Genomic DNA, 24,338 nt, shown 5'->3' with positions numbered 1-24,338 from the left:
TGTTTTCTTGAGTAAGGCAGCTCCAACATGCAGGTGTTTCAGCCTAGCTCAGTGCTTTCTTTGGTCGTGGGGCAAGCCAGCAGAAAATAGAGCGTTGTGCCATGATTGGTTTAGTATTCTGTCACTCATGGGGACACTAAATCACCACCAAGTCTAAGGGTAGAGCTAGAAAACTCTATCCCCTTGGGTACTGCCATAGAGTTACATTAGAAGTGCCCATCCAAGAAGGTTCAAGGTCATTGGCCACAGAATGACGTCAAATCACGTTATATGTACAGCAGCTTTGATTGGACTGATCATGTCAACATCATACTTTCAAAATCTTAGCTAGCAGTCATCATCATGAATCAAGTCATCATCATGAATCAAGTCGCCAATCTACTGGCAAATCATTTTTAATCCTTGTCATATGAAGATAAAGAATGAAGAGAAATGATAGATAAAATGTATTGGTGCTCATCGGCCATTGGACATAAACATTACACAAGTTGTAAATCGCAAATTCAACAATGAGTGGTTTGTAAGGAATCTGTGACAGTGGCTAACTGCAAGCATTGCAAAGCAATCACTAGCCTGCTAATCAGGGGAGTGGCTGTATGGTCCCAAATCTGGGATTAAGGGGCTCTTTTTCCCCAAATAAAAATGATAAACATTCAACATTGGCCATGCTATGAATGAAGCATGGTTTGGGCCTTGCTCAAAACAACTTAACTCGGGACTACGAAAACTTGACTTCAGTGAGTTCCAGTCAAATGAGAAATCGGGAATAAACGAGCTCCATTAGACCTCTTTCCAGCACAGATGCACGAGACTCTTGGCTGCAGTAAGAAAACCATCGCCATCTGCGCTCATTCAACATAGCCTAGATTTACGTTGTTATTACTCCTAAACAAAACTTTTTGGGGTTATCATGCAATTATGTTTTGATTCTTGATTGAACAGTCAATAATATTATATTTGATTGTGATCTTTGTAAAAAAAAAAAAAAAAAAAAAGCCAGAGACATTTTACTGCTTGGAGTGAAAGTGTAAAAAAAAAAAAAAGTCTAATACTGTTGATTTGCGATGATGACACAAACATATTAAGCAAGACATTCATACGAGCCTTAAAATCCAATTATAATCCAAAAGTAGTATGACAAGCACTCTTAAGCAACATCTAAATATGTTTTTTTTGTTGTTGCTGGCTTTCTGTAAGAACTCCCCCATGTTCTGCCACTAACTTTCGCGCATTGCCATCGTGCCGCAATGTTTGCAAACACAGAAAGGCGTCTAACGGGGGTTCCGTTCTTGTTGGTACATTGGTCTCGTTCAAATTCATTGAACGTTATTTTTATCCAAGAAGGCTTCGTTCTTTTAACGTGCCAATTGCAGGGAAGTATGATTCACTTTCTTGTATGTCCAGCTGAGGTAGCAAAAAAAATAGCCTTTAAAGGTAAGGAATGTATTTTGGTCTTTTCGAGTTTCCGTATGTGCAACCGCAATAATATTCCCCGAGTCTCGGATACTTCTGAAAACATCCATGTTACAGGTAAATATATTTTTATGCGTATATATTTATCTAAACATATATGAACTTTATTTGATGACAAGTTGGTTGTGTAGCTAGCTGTAGAAGCCATCATTTTGCCAAATAGAATCGGATTATCTAGCTAGAATATAATAGATAACTATCTAGCTACAAGCCAACGTTAGCTTTTGGGCAATTCCACGAACTAGTATACAGCAATATAAATAAACGCAACATGCAACAATTTCAAAGATTTGACTGAGTTACAGTTAATAAGGTAATCAGTCAATATACATACATTAGGCTCTAATCAATGGATTTCACATGCCTGGGAATACAGCTATGCATTTGTTGGTCACAAATACCTACATAAAAAAGGTAGGGGCGTGGATCAGAACCAGTCAGTGTCTGGTGTGACCACCATTTGCCTCATGCAGCACACCACATCTCATTCGCATAGAGTTGATCAGCCTGTTTGTGGAATGTTGTCCCACACCATTTTGAGAATGCAGGCCATGGAAAAATTGGGACATTTTCAACATCCATGAATTGTGTACAGACTACAGAGCCTTGCATTATTATGCTGAAACATGAGGTGATAGCGGCGGATGAATGGCACGACAATGGGCCTCAGGAACTTATCACGGTATCTCTGTGCATTCAAATTGCCATAAATTAAAATGCAATTGTGTTCGTTGTCCATAGCTTATGCTTGCGCATACCATAACCCCACAATTGAGCACTCTTTTCACAACGTTGACACCAGCAAACTGTTCACCACACGACGCCATACACAATCTTTGCCATCTGCCCAATATCGTTGAAACAGTGATTCATCCGTGAAGAGCGCACTTCTCCAACGTGGCAGTGGCCATCAAATGTGAGCGTTTGCCCACTGAAGTCAGTTACAACTCCGAACTGCAGTTTGGTCAAAACCCAGGTGAGGACGACGAGCAAGCAGATGAGCTTCCCTGATGCGGTTTCTGACAGTTTGTGCAGAAATTCTTTGTTTGTGCAAACCCACTGTTTCATCAGCTGTCTGGGTGGCTGGTCTCCGATGATCGTTTGTGAGGCCGTTTGGATGTACTGCCATATTCTCGAAAACTACTTTGGAGTTGGCGACATTAACATTAAATTCTCTAGCAACTGCTCTGGTACACATTCCTGCACTCACCATGAGAATTGCACACTCCCTCAGAACTTAAGACATCTGTGGCATTGTGTTGTGACAAAACTACACATTTTAGTGGGTTTTTATTGTCCCCTGATCATGCTGTTTAATCAGCTTCCTGATATGCCACGAATGTCAGGTGGATGGATTATCTTGGCAAAGGAGAAATACTCAAACTGGCATGTAAACACATTTGCGTACAAAACTGGAGAGAAATAAGCTTTTTGTGTATCCATTTTTTTTTGTGTGGGGGGTGCTGATCTTAACTGTTTTTGTACATAACATTTCCTATGACCGAAAAGAGCTTCTGAACATCAGAACCAGCGATCATTAACGTGGACATGATGCTCACCCCGGACCAAGCCCTAATGCTTGATTATTAGTTCATTTTTTTGAATCAGCTGTGTAGTGCTAGGGCAAAAAATGAAATTAATTTGGTAAAGCCTGGAGTAAGCGTAGCTGGGGAGGAAGTGTAGTTTGTCAACTGGAGGCACACACGGTATATGGATCTGTGCAAATGCAGCTGTGATATCATTGTGGATCTAGGAAACTTTGAAGACGGTCACTGATTGGCTGGGGGAGGAACACACGTGTGTGTTTGTGATTTAGCAAATGCAGTTGTTTTCAAGGGGTGAATTAATTGATTGTAAACATATTGATACTAATGTTAGTGTTGTAATAAAGATTAATTCACATGTCCATCAGTCATTCTACTCAAATATTTTTTTTACACAGATTGTCACCATGCCACTGACAAATGATGAAAAGCAAAAAAGAGGGAAGTTAAGGTCAAAGAGAAACTTTGGAATTGCCCTTAAGCTAACATCAGGGGGGAAGGTAGCTTAGCGGTTAAGAGCGCCGGGCCAGAAACTGAAAAATCGCTAGTTTGAATCCCAGAGCTGACAAGGTACTTAATCCTAATTGATCTAACTCAACATTTGGGTGGTTTGTTTTGTTATTGACAGGTCACGAGTCTGTTCATCTACTGAAGATGGATCAATATGGGAGATGTGAAAGCAGTGATCAGCCAGAAGAAGTTAACCCACATTTTTATTAGTTCTTCAAAATTATAAAATATTTAGTTTTACATCTAAACTAAATTGGCTATCCATTAACAGGTTTTATTGGTCAAATTGAGTTTATTCTTCTAACACCAAAGGTGGTCTGTTCTAGGATCCCTCACTGCATTGGAGTGAGGTTAAAGAGGAGGCTGAAGAATTTCCGATTTCAGCTGTGTCGTTAGGAGTTGAAACATCCCAGGTTTGTCAAAAGGAGGACCCCGATGAACAAGATCCTTCCTTTTACACGGTTTCAGACATGCATGGAGTCACAGAGCAGGAGTGTGGACATAAAGGCATGACACATCTAAAGGTAAGTATCTCTTACACTGCAAGCCCACTTACAAGGCCCAGAGGTGTTAGAATTACAGTACCAGTCAAAGTTTGGACACCTACTCATTCAATGGTTTCAAAGTAGCCACCCTTTGCCTTGATAACAGCTTTGCAAACTCTTGGCTTTCTCTCAACCAGTTTCACCTGGAATGCTTTTCCAACAGTCTTGAAAGAGTATGCTGAGCACCTGTTGGCTGCTTTTCCTTCAGTCTGCGGTCCAACTCATCCCAAACCATTTCAATTGGGTTGAGATCGGATTATTGTGGAGGCCAGGTCATCTGATGCAGCACTCAATCACTCTCCTTCTTGGTCAAATAGCTCTTACACAGCTTGGAGGTGTGTTTTGGGTCATTGTCCTGTTGAAAAACAAATGATAGTCCCACTAAGCACAAACCAGATGTGATGGTGTATCGCTGCAGAATGCTGTGGTAGCCATGCTGCTTAAGTGTGCCTTTAATTCTAAATAAATCACTGACAGTGTCACCAGCAAAGCACCATCACACCACCTCCTCCATGCTTCACGGTGGGAACCACACATGCAGAGATCATCCGTTCATCTACTCTGCAGCTCATGAAGACACAGTGGTTGGAACCAAACATCTAAAATTTGGACTCATCAGACCAAAGGACAGATTTCCACCAGTCTAATGTCAATTGCTCGTGTTTTTTGGCCCAAGCAACTCTTCTTCTCATTGGGGTCTTTTAGTAGTGGTTTCTTTGCAGCAATTCGACCATGAATCTCAATATCAACTGTTCAGATGTCTCTTAATTGAACTCTGTGAAGCAATTAATTTGGGCTGCAATTTCTGAGGCTCTAATTAACTTATCCTCTGCAACAGAGGTAACTCTGGGTCTTCCTTACCTGTGGCGGCGATCCCATGAGAGACAGTTTCAGCTCTTGATGGTTTTTGCAACTGCACTTGAAGAAACTTTCAAAGTTCTTGACATTTTTTGGATTGACTGATCTTCATGTTTTAAAGTAATGATGGACTGTCGTTTCTCTTTGCTTATTTGAGCTGTTCTTGCCATAATTTGGACTTGGTCTTTTACCAAATAGGGCTATCTTCTGTATACCACCCCTACCATGTCACAACACAACTGATTGGCTCAAACACATTAAGAAAGAAAGAAATTCCACAAATTAACTTTTAACAAGGCACACCTTTTTAATTTAAATGCATTATGAAGCTGGTTGAGAGAATGCCAAGTGTGTGCAAAGCTGTCATCAAGGCAACGGGTGGCTAATTTAAAGAATATTAAATATAAAATATATTTTGATTAAAAAACAAAAAAAATGGTTACTACTTGATTCCATATGTGTTATTTCATAGTTTTGATGTCTTCACTACTATTCTACAATGTAGAAAATAGTAAAAAATAAAAAAAGAGAAACCCTTGAATGAGTAGGTGTCCAAACTTGTGACTGGTACTTGGTTTTCTCTGTCAGGTGCCGCCTTCTCCAGTCCCAGTCAAAGAGGAGTCTGAAGAATGCTCCCTTCTGCCAGTAGATGAACAGAAAGTTGCCCTATTTACAGTGAAGAAGGAAGAGGATGAAGACGGGTTGAAGTCAGAAGATGAGGATGTTGTGAAAGTGTCAGTGCCTTGGGAACCGTTGGAAACATCATCATCATGCTCCGATACAGAGGATACAGAGGACAGTGATATGGAAAGTGATAATATGCAGGTGAGTTCAAGCATGTATTAACGTACTGAGTGAAATACACACTATGAGATGTTTTGTAGGGTTAGCTTCTTGAAGGGCCATACTAAAAGTTAATTAATTCCACTCGTTGTTTTCACCATTCTGCACCCTACCTATTATACGCTGTGTACCACAAACCTAGCTTTCAGTCTTCATTCTTTCTGCCACTATGTGACTGCTTATGGAGTGGGCACTGACATATACAAGAAGTAGGCCAGGTATCGGTGTGGCGATAATGTCTAAATTTAAGCCTATAGCTTCATAACAAAGTTAAGATTTCACAAACACAAAGCATAGCTTTCTTGATCAGCTACTAGCTTGAGTGCTGGGCCTAGTTAGTATTCAGCCAATTCTTAAAGGTAACCCACTGGGCAAAAAACTTGTTGAATCAATGCAATTTGGCAACGTATTGTGACGTGACTTCAGAAAGTATTCATTCCCCTTTACTTATTCCACATTTTGTTTTTACTGCCTGAATTCAACATTTATTCAAATGATTTATTTTCTCTCACCCATCGACCCACAATACCCCATAATGACAAAGTGAAAACATGTTTTAAGAAATTTTAGCAAATTTATTGAACATGAAATACAGAAATGTCTCATTTACATAAGTATTCACACCCTTGAGTCAATACATGTTAGAATCACCTGTGCAGCGAATACAGCTGTGAGTCTTTCTGGGTAAGTCTAAGAGCTTTGAACACCTGGATTGTACAATATTTGCACATTTAAAAAAAAATTTTTTTATTCAAGCTCTGTCAAGTTGGTTGTTGATCTTTGCTAGACAGCCATTTTCAAGTCTTGCCGTCGATTTTTCAAGCCAATTTGAAGTCAAAACTGTAACTAGGCCACTCAGGAACATTCAATGTTGTCTTGGTAAGCAACTCCAGTGTAGATTTGACCTTAGGTTATTTTAGGTTATTGTCCTGCTGAAAGGTGCGTTTGTTTCCCCAGTGTCTGTTGGAAAGCATACTTATTTTGTTGTTGCCTGAGCTTTGCTCTATTCAGTTTCCTTTTTATCCTACAAATCTCCCTAGTCCTTGCCGATGACAATCATACCCATAAAATAATGCAGCCACCACCATGCTTGAAAATATGAAGAGTGGTACTCCGTGATGATGTTGGATTTTCCCCAAGCATAACACTTTATATTCAGGACATGAAGTTCATTTCTTTGACACATTTTTGGCAGTTTTACTTTTGTGCATTATTGCATGTTTTGGAATATTTGTATTCTGTGCAGGCTTCCTCCTTTCACTCTGTAGTTACTCCACAATACTAAGCTAAATGACAATGTTGTTGATCCATTTATCCAGTTATCTCCTATCACAGCCATTAAACTCACCATTGGGCTCATGGTGTAATCCCTGAGTGGTTTCCTTCCTCTCTGGCAACTGAGTGGGAAGGACGCCTGTATCTTTGTAGTGACTGGGTGTATTGATACACCAGCCAAAGTATAAAGAAGAACTTCACCATGCTCAAAGGGATATTCAATGTTGGCTTTATTTACAAATGGAACCTATTGGCAGATGGGTAAAAAATGTAAGGCATTGGAAAACCTCCCTTTGTGGTTGAATGTGTTTGAAATTCACTGCTCAACTGAGGGACCTTGAACAAAAATATAAACACAACATGCAACGATTTTACTGAGTTACAGTTCATATAAGGAAATCAGTCAATTGAAATACATTCATTAACCCCTAATCTATGGATTTCACATGACTGGGCAGAGGCCCACCCACTTGGGAGCCAGGGCCACCCACTGGGGAGCCAGGCTCAGCCAATCAGAATGAGTTTTTCCCACACCAAAAGGCTTTATTACAGACAGAAATGCTCCTCCGTTTCATCAGCTGTCCTGCTGGCTTGTCTCGCACGATCCCGCAGGTGAAAAAGTCGGATGTGAATCACACGCTCCCTAAAATCTTGTCGTGTTGTGTGATAAAACTGCATATTTTAGTGGTATTTTATTCTACCCAACCAAGCAAAAAGGCAGTAACTGCTCATAGTGTGGAACTGAGAAAAATGGCTTTTATTTACCTTGGTTTCACAGTAACTTTTTTGCAGTTATTGCTAACATGACCCCAATTTTCTCCAAAACACAATACAATAGAGGCAGGATACTTGTCCACGTGATTAAGCATGTATTTAATGTAGCAAAAATGACATTGCTCATTTAGTCCAAAATTAGTTTGTTACTGCCTTTTTGGTTGGTAGGTCAGTATTGTCCCCAGCGCAAGGTGCACCTGTGTAATGATCATGCTGTTTAATCAGCTTCTTGATATGCCACACCTGTCAGGTGGGTGGATTATCTTGGCAAAGTGGAAATGCTCACTAAAAGGGATGTAAACAAATGTGTGCACAAAAAATAAGCTTTTTGTGCATATGGAACCTTTATGGGATCTTTTATTTCAGCTCGTGAAACATGGGACCAACACTTCCAGGTTGCATTTATATTTTTGTTCAGTATATGTGTGGGATACAGAGATGAGATAGTCATTCAAAAATCATGTTAAACACTATTGCACACAGAATGAGTCCATGCAATGTATTATGTGACTGGCTTGGCACATTTTTACGGCTGAACTTATTTAAGCTTGCCTCAAGAAAGGGGTTGAATACTTGTTGACTCACGATATCTCTCCTTTTCATTATTAATTAATTTTAAAAAATGTCTATAAACATAATTCCACTTTGACATTATGGGGTATTATGAGTGACACATTTAACATGTTTGGGTGACTGGAGTCTCTGATAATCTTATGGGACTTCCTCTGACACCGCCTATTATTTCGGTCCTGGGTGGCAGGAAGCTTGGCCCCAGTGATGTGCTGGGCCATTCGCACTACCCTCTGTAGCGCCTTACGGTCAGATGCCGAACAGTTGCCATACCAGACAGTGATGCAACCGGTCAGGATGCTCTCAATGTTGCAGCTGTAGAACCTTTTGGGGATTTGGGGACCCATGCCATATCTTTTCAGTCTCCTGATGGGGAATAGGCTCTGTCGTGCCCTCTTCACGACTGTCTTGGCTTGTTTGGACCATGATAGTTCTTTGGTGATGTGGACACCAAGGAACTTGAAACGCTCGACCTGCTCCACTACAGCCCCGTCAATGTTAATGGGGGCCTGTTCGGCCCGCCTTTTCCTGAGTCCACGATCAGCTCCTTAGTCTTGCTCACATTGAGGGAGAGGTTGTTGTCCTCGCACCACACGGTCAGTTATCCAAAAACCTCCCTATAGGCCGTTTCATTGTTGTCGGTGATCAGGCCTACCACTGTTATGTCATCAGCATACTTAATGATGGTGTTGGAGGCGTGCAGTCGTGGCCAAGTTCTTGACACAAACCGGTGCACCTGGCACCTACTACCAAACCCAGTTCACTTACATTTTTTGTCTTGCCCATTCACCCTCTGAATGGCACACATGTCATGGAAAGAGCAGGTGTTCATAATGCCTTGTATACTCAGTGTAGATGACAACTAAACCAAAAATCTGACATTGTTATTCAATTGTTCTTTTAGATGTTTGAAAGCATAGTGATTACACATTGGGAATTCAACAAACTTCTGGCTGTCTTTTTGAGTGGGTGAATAAAGGTTAAACTCTGATTAATGTCTCAACCAAATATTATAAAAATGTCCACCTTGAAATTACGTCGTGTGCCCAGTGGGATCTGACTTTCTGACTGAACTGAATCCCCCCTCATCTCTGCTTCAAAGGACTGTGAAAACCATGAGCTTGATGTTTCAAGAGGAGTGAAGATTAAAGATTGCAGCAGGACATCATTGGATCCAGGGACGGTACCAGATAGAGATGAGAAAGCTAATGCTGTTGATTTCAGTGAGTACCATTGGTGGGGTGGGTTGCAGTTATGGTCTAGATATAATAATGTGTTCCATGTAAATGACAAATGTTTCATTGCTCATTAACTATCTCACTGGGCACAAACATCAATTCAACATCTATTCCACGTTGGTTCAACGTCATTCCATTGAAATGACGTGGAAACAACATTGATTCAACCAGTGTGTGCCCAGTGGAATGGCTCTAATGAAGTAGAACTAGAGTTCATTTGATGTTCTTCTCACTTTCCTGTAGGTGGCTTTGAAGGGGGGTCCTCCTTCTACCCCTGCCCCCATTGTGCAATCGGCTTCACCATAGAACGCTTTTTCCTTGGGCACCTGAAGAGGGACCACCCTAAAGATTACATTGAAATGCTGAAGACTGGGAAAATCAAAGCCTATAAAAGAGGGAGTTTACGGGTGACCCCAGCCACATGCCCACAATGTGGCAAGAGCTTCACCAATAAATATGTTATGCAAACGCATCAGAGGACTCATGCAGGGAAGAAATCTCATCACTGTGCAGACTGTGGGAAGAGCTTTGTCTATGCTGATGCACTTAAAAGACACAGATGGACTCACGCTGGGGAGAGCATATAAATGCTCTCGAGTGTGGCAAAGGATTCAGCGGACGAACCAGTCTGACCAGCCATGAAATTATCCATACAGGAGGGGGACCATTTAAATGCTCAGTTTGGGGAAAGGATTCAATCAGGACGTAACATAAAACGTCACCAACGATTCTGTGTAAAGGCTGAGTAGGCGGAAGAAGTACATATATGATCTTTCGTGAGTAGGTGTCAGAGGATTGCAATAAAGAACATATAAATATATAATAATGTAACTGATGTAATACACTGCCACCTAATTAAGTATGTTATTGGTCTAGTTGAAAATGTAAATCATTCAAGGCAGGCCTTTTCCTTATATGACGTAGGATTCATGGTAGTAGGATTCATGTAAATGTATGCCCAGCAGATGGCAGTAAAATACATTTTAAAGGAAAATAAAATATTTTAAAATTGGTCTTTTCGAGGTTCCGTATGTGCAACCTTAATAATATTCCCTGAGATTTAGATATGTCTATGTAACTAGCAAGCAGGTAAATATATTTTCCTTGTTTATATGAGCTTTATTGCCATTTGATGACAAGTTGGGCTAACTATCCATCTGTTTTCCAGCTATAACAGATAACTTTAGTTAGCTAGTATGCTTTAGGGCAATTCCACGTACTAGTACAGTACCGGTATAACAAAGACTAGCCATACATGTTTGAAGGCTAGGTATTATGAAGGACCCATTAGGACCAACGTGTGTAGTTCATAGGATCGTGTCAAATGAAAGTTAAGAGTGCGTGTCTGTCGTACTTCATTATCAAATGCAGCTGGGATATCATTGTGGAGCTAGCTAGCTATCCCGCTTTGGACTTTTCGAATCCACCTCCACTTGAAAGCGTTTGACTTAATGAGGTTCTCTTATTAGCAAGCGAGGAACAATTACAGTTGTGTGTGTACTTAGTCGAATGCAGTTCTTGAAGGGGTGAATTAATTGTAAACATCGTGATACTAACGTTAGTGTTGTAATAAAGATTCATTCAATTGTCCATCAGTCATTTCACTCAAATGTATTATTCACAGATTGTCACCATGCCACTGACAAATGCTGAAAAGCAAAGAAGATACAGGCAAAGACTAAAGGAGAAGGGGAGTTATGAGGAGGTCAAAGAAAAATACTTAAAACGGAATGTGTTTTAAATCACAGGCTAAAATACAGAACATGTATGTGTTTTTTAATTTACCTTTTAAAATTTAGAAACACATTGCTAAAAGAAGAAATGACCTTGTTGAGAGCATATTACACATTTCTACCTCTAACTATTCAGGCTACATCATCATGAATGTAATGACATTCAAACCCATAATTATTGATTTCTGTGGAGTACAAATCAGGGACCAATGATGTCATACTATTACCATAGTTCTGTTACTGTGTGTTAATCCACTTGATGTAGTTTGATAACCAAAGGTTGTTTTTCAAACTAAAGTTGATATTGCTGACTGCCCATTCTTTCTGCAGACATCTTTGAATTATAAGTTGGAGCAGATATTTACGTTTTTGGAAAATGTCACTTAAAGAAAAAAAGATTCATACCATCATTCTGTTACCAAACTTGGCATCTGCACAGTTCTTTAATAAACCATACCGCTCTTTGCACAATTACTACTTTTAACAATGCCTTCTGAAAATGTACTTAAACTTTGCACTGAATTGTTTTTGTTTGACATGCATTGGGCTTTGTTGATCCTTGTGATCTAACTAAACATTTGGGTGGGTTGTTTTATTGACAGGTCACGAGTCTGTTCATCTGCTGAAGATGGATCAATATGGGAGATATGAAAGCAGTGGTCAGCCAGAAGAGCTTTTTGTAGGTTAACCCACACATCATGCATTCTTCAAAATGAGAATCAATTTCATTATTCAATATCTAAAACGAGTGGCATTAACAGGTTTTATTGGTCAAATAGATGTTATTCTTCTAACCCCAACCATGGTCTGTTCTAGGATCCCTCACTGCATTGGAGGCAAGTCAAAGAGGAAGCTGATGAACTCCAGATTTCAACTGTGCCATTAAGAGTTGAAACATCCCAGGTTTGTCAAAATGAGGACCCGGATGAACAAGATACCTCCTTTGATCCACTTTCAGTCATCCATCGAGTCACAGAGCAAGAGTGTGGACATAAAAGCATGACTTACCTCAAAGTAAGGGTAAGTGCCGCCTCAACACTGCAAGCCCATTTACGAGGCCCAGAGTTATTGTTAGAATGATGATGCTGAATGAATGATGTTTTCTCTGTGTCAGGTGCTGCCTTCTCCAGTCCCAGTCAAAGAGGAGTCTGAAGAATGCTCCCTTCTGCCAGTAGATGAAGAGAAAGTTGCCTTAATTACAGTTAAGGAAGAAGAGAATGAAGACTGGTTGAAGTCAGAAGATGAGGATGTTGTGAAAGTGCCAGTGCCTTGGGAACCGTTGGAAACATCATCATCATGCTCAGATACAGAGGATACAGAGGACAGTGAGATGGAAAGTGATAATGTGCAGGTGAGTTCAAGCATTTAATAACGTACTGAGTGAAATACACACTTTGAGATGTTTTGTAGGGTTAGCTTCTTGTAGGTTCAAACTAAAAGTGTCTTCATTCCTAGTTGTTTTGACCGTTCTGCACCTTACCTATTAAAAGCTGTGTACCATAAACCTAGCTTTCAACCTTCATTCTTTCTGCCACTATGTGACTGCATATGGAGTGGGCTACTGACATATACAAGAAGTAGGCCAGGTATAGGTATGGCAACAATGTCTAAATTTAAGCCTATAGCTTCAAAATGAAGTTAAGATTTCACAAACACAAAGCATAGCTTTCTTGAGTAGCTACTAGCTTGAGTGCTGGGCCTAGTTAGTATTCCGCCAATTTTTGAAAATACTGTAACTGACTTTCTGACTGAATACCCGCCTCATTTCTGCTTCAAAGGACTGTGAAAACAATGAGCATGATGATTCAGGAGCATTGAAGATTGAAAATTGCAGCAAGACATCATTGGATCCAGGGATGACACTAGATACAGATGAGAAAGCTAATGCTGCTGATTTCAGTGAGTACAATTGGTGGGGTGGGTTGCAGTTACGGTGTAGAGATATAATAATGTGTTACATGTACATAACACGTTTCATTTCTCAATAACTGTGGCTCTATAATGAAATAAGTGTCGTTAATTTGATGTTTTTATCTCTGTCCTTTAGGTGACTCTAAAAAGGGGTCCTCCTCCTTCTACCCATGCCCTCATTGTACGCTCGGTTTCACCATAGAACGCTTTTTTCACGGGCATCTCAAGAGGGCCCACCCTGAAGAGTACATCACTCTGCTAAAGTTTCGGAAAATCATAGCAACCCAAGCCACGTGCCCACAATGTGGCAAGAGCTTCTCCAATAAATATGTTATGAAAACACATCAGAAGAGTCACACAGGAGAGAAACCATATCACTGTGCAGACTGTGGGAATAACTACGTCTTCGCTGATTCACTCAAAAAACACAGATGTGGGAAAGGATTACGAAGACAAACCCATCTGACCAGCTATGAAATGATCCCCACAGTAGAGAGACCATATACATGCGTTCAGTGTGGGAAAGGATATAGATTTCAAACCCAACTGACTTGCCATGAAAAGAGCCACACAGGAGAGAGACCATATAAATGCTCTCAGTGTGGAAAAGAATACAGAAGACCAGCCCATCTAAAAAGACATCAAATGACCCACACTGAAGAGAGGCCATTTGATTGCCTCAGGTGTAAGAAGTCATTCTACCGGCCGGAAACTCTAAAAGCACACCAGAAAACCCATACAGGAGAAAAGCCTTATCGGTGCTCTCTGTGTGACAAATGTTTTGGCTTTTCCAGAGACCTTAAGAGACATCAGTTGACACATACAAGGGAGACCCACACTGGACAGAGGTCCTATGATGTCCACGAGTGTAAGAAGTCCTCCGGCCAGCTGGAAATTCTCAATTCACACCAGAAAACACACAAAGTAGAAAAGCCTAAGCCTTATCAGTGCTCTCAGTGTGACAAATGTTTTGGCTTTTCCAGAGATCTTAGAAGACATCAGTTGACACATACAGGGGAGAAACCGTTCAGTTGCCCCCAATGTGAAAAATGTTTCGGTAGGAAATGGGAATTGACGTACCACCAACGGACACACAGCGGAGAGAGGCCTTACCACTGCTCTGAGTGTGGACAGAGCTTTAGCCTAAGGGGGAACTTTAAACGCCACCAGCAGAGCCACACAGGGAAGAAGACGTTTCACTGCACTCAGTGTGACAAGAGTTTCTTCAGAGCGGCTCACCTGAAAACCCATCTCCTCATTCACAATAGAACCAAAACAGTGGTCTGCTCTAACTGTGGGAAAGGGTTCAACCATGACGGGAACTTAAAACGTCACCAACGATTCTGTATGAAGACAGAGCAAAATTGTAATGCACCCCCATCTGTAGAAGTACAGATATGATATAATAATGTAATACAATGCCATCTAATTATAAGTCTGTTCTTCTTGGTACATTTATCTCTAGTTCAAAATCATTCAAGAGACAGGCCTTTTTGTTCTCTGACGACTGTAGGGGAGTAGGATTCGCTTTCATGTATGTCCATTAGATGGCAGTAAAATAGGAAAGTATTTTTACATGTAGTGGTACTTTTTACTTTTCGATATTCTGTATGTGCAACCGCAATAATATTAGCTGACCCTCCGATACTCCTGAAAATCATCCATGTAACTAGCTAAAGGTAAATATATTTCTGAATATATATATATATATATATATATATATATATATATGAGCTTTATAAAGCCATTTGAGGACAAATTGGGTGTGTAGCTGACTATACAAGCCTTATGTTGTGCCAGATAGAATAAATTAGGGCAATTCCACATAGCGTTACTAGTTGTTTCAAATAGGGTGCTAGTACGGTATAACAAAGAGAGTAGCTAGCTATGTATGTTTGAAACTGTTTAAAGACCCATGTGGACCAACATGTGAAGTTCATACGAGCATCTAGTTGGGTGTCAAATAAAAGCTAAGACTGTCTGTTTGTCTGTGTGTGTTCTGTTATAATAAAATGTAGCTGCGATATCTTTGTGGATCTATCCCTCTTTGGACATTTCTAATCCACCTCCACTTGAAAGCATTTGACTTCAGGTCATTGATTGGCAAGGAAGGACACAAACATAGTTGTGTGTTTCACATGCAGTTCTTGAAGGGGTGAATCAATTGATGGTAAATAGATTTATAGCAGTGTTGTAATAAAGATTCATTAAATTGTCCGTCTTTTCACTCAGATGTATTATTCACAGGTGTCACCATGCCACTGACAAATTCTGAAAAGCAAAATAGACGAAGAAAATGTAGGTTTATGCTTTGTGAGTAAAAAAAAAAATGGTAAGATGACATGACCTTTGAGAGCATATATTACCTAATTTCTACCACTATCTAGTTAGGCTACATCATCATGAATAGAATGACATTCAAATATATAATTATGCATTTCTGTGTAGTACAATTCAGGGACCCAGGATGTCATTCTCTTACCGGGTATGAATCCACTTCACTTAATGTAGTTTGCATTTGCACAGTTCTGTAACAAGCCATGCAACTTTTTGAACAAGGATTATGTATAGCCTACTTTTAACACTGTCTGCTGAAAACATGACAAAAACACTTACTTAAACTTGAATTGTTTGACACATTTCAAAGTGAACAATATGAGTCTCAGCATAATCATGTTGCTATGGAATGGCCCTTTAGCTAATATCAACATTGGTGCCATTAGCTAGGTTTTCATGCGAATGTTGTAGAACCTTTATGAGCATGTTTCCACCAAATGTACTTTTGCACACAAAATGTCCTTTTACTGACACCTTCATGTACCGAATTAAAATAAATAAATCGTAAGGTCAAATCAGTTTATTTGTCACGTGCGCCGAATACAGCAGGTGTAGGTAGACGTTACAGTGAAATGCTTACTTACAGGCTCTAACCAATAATGCGAGAGAAAAAATGTGTGTGTGTGTAGGTAAGTAAAGAAATAAAACAACAGTCAAAAGACATTTGAAAATAATAGTAGCAAGGCTATATACAGACACCGGTTAGTCAGGCTTATTGAGGTAGTATGCACATGTAGGTATGGTTAAAGTGACTATGCATATAGGATTAACAGAGAGTAGCAGTAGCGTAAAAAGAGGTGTTGGCGGGTGATGGGACAATTGAGGTAGTATGTACATGAATGTATAGTTAAAGTGACTATACATATATGAGAAACAGGGAGTAGCAGCCGTGTAAAAGAGGGGTTGGAGGGACACACAATACAAATACTTCGGGTAACCATTTGGTTACCTGTTCAGGAGTCTTATGGCTTAGGGGTAAAAACTGTTGAGAAGCCTTTTTGTCCTAGACTTGGCACTCCGGTACCGCTTGCCATGCGGTAGTAGAGAGAACAGTCTATGACTGGGGTCTTTGACAATTTTTAGGGCCTTCCTCTGACAAGGCCTGGTTTAGAGGTCCTGGATGGCAGACAGCGCCCCAGTGATGTACTGGGTCGTACGCACTACCCTCTGAAGTGCCTTGTGGTCGGAGGCCGAGCAATTGCTGTACCAGGCAGTGATGCAACCGGTCAGGATGCTCTCGATGTTGCAGCTGTAGAACCTTTTGAGAATCTCAGGACCCATGCCAAATCTTTAGTTTTCTGAGGGGGAATAGGCTTTGTTGTGCCCTCTTCACAACTGTCTTGGTGTGTTTGGACCATTCTAGTTTGTTGTTGATGTGGACACCAAGGAACTTGAAGCTCTTAACCTGCTCCACTACAGCCCCGTCGATGAGAATGGGGATGTGCTCGGTGCTCCTTTTCCTGTAGTCCACAATCATCTCCTTAGTCTTGGTTACTTTGGGGGATAGGTTGTTATTCTGGCACCACCCGGCCAGGTCTCTGACCTCCTCCCTATAGGCACAGGGACTATGTTGGTCTGCTTGAAACATGTTGGTAATTACAGACTCAATCAGGGACATGTTGAAAATGTCAGTGAAGACACCTGCCAGTTGGTCAGCACATGCCCGGAGCACACATCCTGGTAATCCATCTGGCCCCGCAGCCTTGTGTATGTTGACCTGTTTAAAGGTCTTACGTCGGCTACGGAGAGCGTGATCACACAGTTATCTGGAACAGCTGATGCTCTCATGCATGCCTCAGTGTTGCTTGCCTCGAAGTGAGCATAGAAGTGATTTAGCTCATCTGGGAGGCTTGTGTCACTGGGCAGCTCACGGCTGTGCTTCCCTTTGTAGTCTGTAATAGTTTGCAAGCCCTGCCACAGCCGACGAGCGTCGGAGCCGGTGTAGTATGATTCAATCTTAGCCCTGTATTGACGCTTTGCCTGTTTGATGATTCGTCGCAGGGCACAGTGGGATTTCTTGTAAGCTTCCGGGTGAGAGTCCCGCACCTTGAAAGCGGCAGCTCTACCATTTAGCTCAGTGCGAATGTTGCCTGTAATCCATGGCTTCTGGTTGGGGTATGTACGTACAGTCACTGTGGGGATGATGTGCCTCTGGGTGAGTGGTTTCCTGTTTGATTATTTCCTTATACAGCTAACTGAGTGCGGTCTTAGTGCCAGCATAGGTTTGTGCTGGTAAATAAACATCCACGAAAAGTATAGCTGAGAACTCTCGGCAAGTAGTGCGGCCTGCAATTTATCACAATATACTCTACTTCAATGTGTTTGTTGCATTTTCAATTCTACCCATAGTTTTGTCACAAAAACTGTTGCTGTTAAATAACGAGATGTAAGGCCACTGTAGCATTTTCGGCGCCGGGTTCTTGTAAGGCAGGGTTTACACATAGACACACAACACCAGTCCAAGTGAAGGGTTAAACTGGTTTATTACTATCAGGCTTTGGCAGCATTCTTGAGATACAAAAGCCAAAACAAACATAGTAAACACTTCGCCACCAGTGGAACGTCCGCCAAGCTTTGTCTTTGGGAGTTAATTCTGTGTTGAAATACTATTTTCCTTTGTTCTTTAAAACCTCCTTTTCCACTGTGCGCTCTGTCTCTCCAATAACCTTCACCTGCCGGGGTCAAAAAAGGGTGTGTTTACATGCCGTTGTAAAAAGGAAAACGTATGATGACGGACTGTTCACATGCTGTTTCCTAATTCAATAAAGCCACACAAGTATGATGGTGACCATCAAATATAATTTTATTTGTCACATACACATGGTTAGCAGATGTTAATGCGAGTGTAGCGAAATGCTTGTGCTTCTAGTTCCGACAATGCAGTAATAACCAACGAGTAATCTAACCTAACAATTCCAAAACTACTACCTTATACACACAAGTGTAAAGGGATAAAGAATATGTACATAAAGATATATGAATGAGTGATGGTACAGAATGGCATAGGCAAGATGCAGTAGATGGTATCGAGTACAGTATATACATATGAGATGAGTAATGTAGGGTATGTAAACAATGTGGCATAGTTTAAAGTGGCTAGTGATACATGTATTACATAAAGATGCAGTAGATTATATAGAGTACAGTATATACAGTGGGGCAAAAAAGTATTTAGTCAGCCACCAATTGTGCAAGTTCTCCCACTTAAAAAGATGAGAGAGGCCTGTAATTTTCATCACAGGTACACTTCAACCATGACAACCAAATCCAGAAAATCACATTGTAGGATTTTTAATGAATTTATTTGCAAATTATGGTGGAAAATAAGTATTTGGTCAATAACAAAAGTTTATCTCAAGACTTATATATGTTATATACCCTTTGTTGGCAATGACAGAGGTCAAACGTTTTCTGTAAGTCTTCACAAGGTTTTCACACACTGTTGCTGGTATTTTGGCCCATTCCTCCATGCAGATCTCCTCTAGAGCAGTGATGTTTTGGGGCTGTTGCTGGGCAACACGGACTTTCAACTCCCTCCCTTTTCTATGGGGTTGAGATCTGGAAACTGGCTAGGCCACTCCAGGACCTTGAAATGCTTCTTACGAAGCCACTCCTTCGTTGCCCGGGCGGTGTGTTTGGGATCATTGTCATGCTGAAAGACCCAACCACGTTCAATCTTCAATGCCCTTGCTGATAGAAGGAGGTTTTCACTCAAAATCTCACGATACATGGCCCCATTCATTCTTTCCTTTACACGGATCAGTCGTCCTGGTCCCTTTGCAGAAAAACAGCCCCAAAGCATGATGTTTCCACCCCCATGCTTCACAGTAGGTATGGTGTTCTTTGGATGCAACTCAGCATTCTTTGTCCTCCAAACACGGTGAGTTGAGTTTTTACCAAAAAGTTCTATTTTGGTTTCATCTGACCATATGACATTCTCCCAATCTTCTTCTGGATCATCCAAATGCTCTCTAGCAAACTACAGACGGGCCTGGACATGTACTGGCTTAAGCAGGGGGACACGTCTGGCATTGCAGGATTTGAGTCCTTGGAGGCGTAGTGTGTTACTGATGGTAGGCTTTGTTACTTTGGTCCCAGCTCTCTGCAGGTCATTCACTAGGTCCCCCCGTGTCCTTGTTTCTGGTGTCCTTTGACAGCTCTTTGGTCTTGGCCATAGTGGAGTTTGGAGTGTGACAGTTTGAGGTTGTGGACAGGTGTCTTTTATACTGATAACAAGTTCAAACAGGTGCCATTAATACAGGTAACGAGTGGAGGACAGAGGAGCCTCTTAAAGAAGAAGTTACAGGTCTGTGAGAGCCAGAAATCTTGCTGGTTTGTAGGTGACCAAATACTTATTTTCCATCATAATTTGCAAATAAATTCGTTAAAAAATCCTACAATGTGATTTTCTGGATTTATTTTCTCATTTTGTCTGTCATAGTTGAAGTGTACCTATGATGGAAATGACAGGCCTCTCTCATCTTTTTAAGTGGAAGAACTTGCACAATTGGTGGCTGACTAAATACTTTTTTGCCCCACTGTAGATATGAGATGAGTAATGTAGAGTATGTAAAAATTATATTAAGTAGCATTGTTTAAAGTGGCTAGTGATATATTTTTACATCAATTTCCATCAATTTCCATTATTAAAGTGAGCTGGAGTTGAGTCAGTATGTTGGCAGCAGCCACTCAATGTTAGTGGTGGCTGTTTAACAGTCTGATGGCCTTGAGATAGAAGCTGTTTTTCAGTCTCTCGGTCCCTGCTTTGATGCACCTGTACTGACCTCGCCTTCTGGATGATAGCGGGGTGAACAGGCAGTGGCTTGGGTGGTTGTTGTCCTTGATGATCTTTATGGCCTTCCTGTGACATCGGGTGGTGTAGGTGTCCTGGAGGGCAGGTAGTTTGCCCCCGGTGATGCGTTGTGCAGACCTCACTACCCTCTGGAGAGCCTTACGGTTGTGGGCGGAGCAGTTGCCGTACCAGGCGGTGATACAACCCGACAGGATGCTCTCGATTGTGCATCTATAGAAGTTTGTGAGTGCTTTTGGTGACAAACCGAATTTCTTCAGCCTCCTGAGGTTGGAGGCGCTGCTTGCGCCTTCTTCACAACGCTGTATGTGTGGGTGGACCAATTCAGTTTGTCTGTGATGTGTACGCCGAGGAACTTAACTTACTACCCTCTCCACTACTGTTCCATCGATGTGGATAGGGGGGTGCTCCCTCTGCTGTTTCCTGAAGTCCACAATCATCTCCTTTGTTTTGTTGACATTAAGTGTGAGGTTATTTTCCTGACACCACACTCCGAGGGCCCTCACCTCCTCCCTGTAGGCTGTCTCGTCGTTGTTGGTAATCAAGCCTACCACTGTAGTGTCATCCGCAAACTTGATGATTGAGTTGGAGGCGTGCATGGCCACGCAGTCGTGGCCATGCAAAAGTACAGTTATGGGCCTCATCATCATTTTCTAACCGGACAACATTATATTGGGCAGATCCAGTCAGAGCCAGTATAAGTGTACTAGCGGGTGAGGGCATTCATAGCCAACCGCTCAGACGAGCTCCAGCTAGACAGTTTTTCATGGTATCTCTACTATAGCAGGTCAGAATACGAAGGACCATGAAAATAATTTTGGTCGCTAAATCCGGCAAGACCTACAACCATGAAGATAATTTCCAGTGGCGATTTTAGCATGTAAATCTTGGCGGGGCTAACTCCCCAAAAATGTTTTGGGTGCGTGCTAGCAAAGGCACTACACAACACAACACCAATCAATACATAAATTGCACTATAAGGGTGGTAGATGGTGCCCACAAACTGTTAGGGCCTACATAAAGCTGTCCCAACAGTAGCCCCAACACCTTACCACTGCTACACCTGGCTATAAGCGGAGCCTTGTCTGGCAGCGAAATAGTTCATTCAGTCTAATTTACTGCCTTTAAAAAACATAGCTGACTTGGTTAAACAAATGTGGTTTCTACTGACAATTGAGATGTACAAACTATGGCATAAGGGGATGACGAGCGCATAAGAGGCAATCTGTCATTTCGATTAAGACATGAGGAGCTAGGACGGACATAGTCAATAAAACTGTTTGTTCAGCACTTTTGAAATGTACAGCGACAGAATTCAGAACATGGGACTTTCTTACAGTATTCTCCCTGTACACCAAGTCAGAACTGTAGGATAAATAAAGGGGGCTAGATGGACATTTTTATGTTTGTGCCTTTCTAATAATACATTTCTGTGTTATGTTTGTATAAATCAATTTCTGTGTTCATGCAAATGACTGATTGAACGAATCCTCATTTTCAGGATCTGCAATTTGGCAGTACGCCCAGAACCTTCGAGAAAGGGGAATCTCAGTTTCAAGGTCTCAGCTTAGAGAGAAGAAGCCTTGTGAGGTATCAGTCTGTCACATGCATGACCCAGAATTGGTCGTCACATGAATGAAGCAAACATTGATTATGAATGATGAATAAGCTAAATCATGCAAATATAACTTGTCAGTATATAAGGGAACTAATACGACTGCCCCGTTAGAGCTCGTAACAGACATTCACCATGGTGCATCAAGTTTGTTGGAACCCCTCCTGCGCGCTGACAATAAACAATGATTCAATTAAGATTGACTGAGTGTCCCTGTGTAAGAATTTCCACCATGGGCATATAAGCAGACAATGAAAGCTCTTACAATATTCAATGATGACATTTCTCCAAGTCAGGACAGTAGGCAAAGTTATGAGGGGAAAAGGGACCAAATAATAATTATTATTATTAGGGTGAGGCACATGTACCTACTACACAACATATACTTAGTATTACTTTCTTAGCTACAGTATATATATCTCCCTGGCATATTACATAGTTTATGCAGCAGCACACAATACCTTGTTGTGCTGTGCTCACTTGAACAGGAAGGTGGGGTGGCGGTCCTTATGGGCAAATTTTGTCATCAAAGTCTCGGATTCTCTGGATTTATGGTGCTTTCAAGACAACTGGGAACTCTGAAAAGAACAAGGTCAAATCATAACGTCAGTGATCTTCAGGTCGGAGATTTAGAAAGAGGCCCGAGTTCCCAACGTGGAATTCCGAGTTGGATGACCATTCAAAACATATTTTCCCTGTCGGAGCTTGTTTTTTTCAGAGTTGCCAGTTGTCGTAAACTCACTGAAGTCTGAGATTTCCCAGTTGTGAGTTTCCAGTTGTTTTGAACACGGCAGATGTCATGCTGTATGGACATCATGGCCAATGTTGATTGTTTATCCTTTTAAGCATGGGAAAGACTCTTAAACCCAGACTTGGACCACACAACCACTCCAATGAATAGCAGGCTAGTGATTGCTTTGCTATGCTTGCAGTTGAAACTGATTCCTTCCAAACCACTCATTGTTGAATTTGCGATTTCCAACTTGTGTAATGTTTATGGCCGATGAGCATGATACATTTTTATCTGTAGTTTCTCTTTATAATTTCTCTTCATAAGACAAGGCTTGAATAGGATTTGCCAGTAGATTGTCGACTTGATTCATGATGACTGCTAGCTTGCTAGCTAAGATTTTGAAAGTATGACGTTGACATGATCAGTCCAATCAACGCTATGGTAGATATAACGTGATTTGACGTAATTTTATCTGTGGCCAATTAACTTGAGCCTTCTTGGATGGGCACTTCTAATGTAACTTTATGGCAGCACCCAAGGGGCCTGAATTTGAGCTCTCCCCGTAGATTGTGTAGTGCTGTAGTGTCCATGAGTGACAGAACATTGAGTCAATCACGGCGCAAGTAGAGAACATTACCAACCCCTACGCTCCGTATTTTTCACTGGCTGCCCCACCGTCACAGAAAGCACTGAGCTAGGCTGAAAACCCATTTTGAGCTGCCTTACACAAGAAAACAAAGAAGAGACCATGTTTGTATGAGGCTTTATTAACTCAATAATGTTTTTAACGTTGTTTGCAAACAAATATGTGACACGTATTCATGCCAAAATAACAATTCAAAACAGATGGGGGGGCTCAGCTCCAGCTAGACGTTTTTTCAAGGTGTGTAAGAAGTCCTCCTGCCAGCTGGAAATTCTCAATGCACACCAGAAAACACACAAAGTAGAAAAGCCTAAGCCTTATCAGTGCTCTGTGTCAAACATGTTTGGGCTTTTCCAGAGATCTTAGAAGACATCAGTTGACACATACAGGGGACAAATTGTTTCGCAACAAAGCCTCCTTCACTCACGCTGCCAAACATACCCACGTAAATTTGATTATCCTACTGATCCTTGACTTCAGGGATGCCATTTACAAAATAGCCTCCAACACTCTACTCAGACTGCATCCAGTTTGCTATAACAGTGCCATCCGTTTTGTCACCAAAGCCCCATATACCACCCACCACTGTGACCTGTATGCTCTCGTCGGCTGGCCCTCGCTACATATTCGTCGCCAGACCCACTGGCTCCAGGTCATCTATAAGTCTTTGCTAGGTAAAGCTCCGCCGTATCTCAGCTCACTGGTCACCAGAACACCCACCCTTAGCACGCGCTCTAGCAGGTATATCTCACTGGTCATCCCCAAAGCCAACACCTTCTTTGGCCGCCCTTCCTTACAGTTCTTTGCTGCCAATGACTGGAACGAATTGCAAAAATCGCTGAAGTTGGAGACTTATATCTCCCTCAATAACTTTAAACATCAGCTATCTGAGCAGCTTAACGATCGCTGCAGCTGTACATAGTGTA

General features: G+C 41.4%; 2 protein-coding genes across 5 annotated transcripts; both read left to right on the top strand.

The window, feature by feature from the left end:
• Positions 1 to 1,220: 1,220 nt before the first annotated feature.
• Positions 1,221 to 10,642, top strand: LOC112251055 (zinc finger protein 37 homolog). 4 transcript variants are annotated; one of them, XM_042322195.1, is made up of 6 exons: positions 1,221 to 1,434; positions 3,646 to 3,716; positions 3,854 to 4,051; positions 5,519 to 5,755; positions 9,495 to 9,615; positions 9,874 to 10,642. In XM_042322195.1, the coding sequence occupies exons 1-6, from the start codon at positions 1,248 to 1,250 to the stop codon at positions 10,215 to 10,217; spliced, it is 1,158 nt and encodes a 385-aa protein (XP_042178129.1). In that variant the 5' UTR covers positions 1,221 to 1,247; the 3' UTR covers positions 10,218 to 10,642. The 4 variants fall into 4 exon arrangements, with proteins under 4 accessions (XP_042178129.1, XP_042178128.1, XP_024277492.1 ...); XM_042322194.1 differs by having other exon boundaries at positions 1,223 to 1,530; XM_024421724.2 differs by lacking the exon at positions 1,221 to 1,434 and adding an exon at positions 2,184 to 2,449.
• Positions 10,643 to 10,649: 7 nt separating this feature from the next.
• On the top strand, positions 10,650 to 23,778 carry LOC112251581 (endothelial zinc finger protein induced by tumor necrosis factor alpha-like). Its single transcript, XM_024422558.2, has 7 exons — positions 10,650 to 10,719; positions 11,966 to 12,042; positions 12,180 to 12,383; positions 12,478 to 12,714; positions 13,142 to 13,262; positions 13,411 to 14,198; positions 23,713 to 23,778. Exons 2-7 carry the CDS (start codon positions 11,992 to 11,994, stop codon positions 23,776 to 23,778), a joined length of 1,467 nt encoding a protein of 488 aa, XP_024278326.1. The 5' UTR covers positions 10,650 to 10,719; positions 11,966 to 11,991.
• Positions 23,779 to 24,338: the final 560 nt, after the last annotated feature.

Source organism: Oncorhynchus tshawytscha, linkage group LG05 (assembly GCF_018296145.1).
Source record: "Oncorhynchus tshawytscha isolate Ot180627B linkage group LG05, Otsh_v2.0, whole genome shotgun sequence".
NCBI lineage: Eukaryota > Metazoa > Chordata > Actinopteri > Salmoniformes > Salmonidae > Oncorhynchus > Oncorhynchus tshawytscha.
This window is presented reverse-complemented; position numbering and strand designations above follow the sequence as displayed.

Coding starts and splice junctions, on each gene's coding strand:
- LOC112251581 (XM_024422558.2), top strand. CDS start 11,992: ATGGATCAATATGGGAGATATGAAAGCAGTGGTCAGCCAGAAGAGCTT. Junction 12,043..12,179: donor GTCAGCCAGAAGAGCTTTTT/GTAGGTTAACCC, acceptor GGTCTGTTCTAG/GATCCCTCACTGCATTGGAG. Junction 12,384..12,477: donor TGACTTACCTCAAAGTAAGG/GTAAGTGCCGCC, acceptor TCTCTGTGTCAG/GTGCTGCCTTCTCCAGTCCC.
- LOC112251055 (XM_042322194.1), top strand. CDS start 1,248: ATGTTTGCAAACACAGAAAGGCGTCTAACGGGGGTTCCGTTCTTGTTG. Junction 1,531..3,645: donor TGAAAACATCCATGTTACAG/GTAAATATATTT, acceptor TGTTATTGACAG/GTCACGAGTCTGTTCATCTA. Junction 4,052..5,518: donor AAGGCATGACACATCTAAAG/GTAAGTATCTCT, acceptor TTTCTCTGTCAG/GTGCCGCCTTCTCCAGTCCC.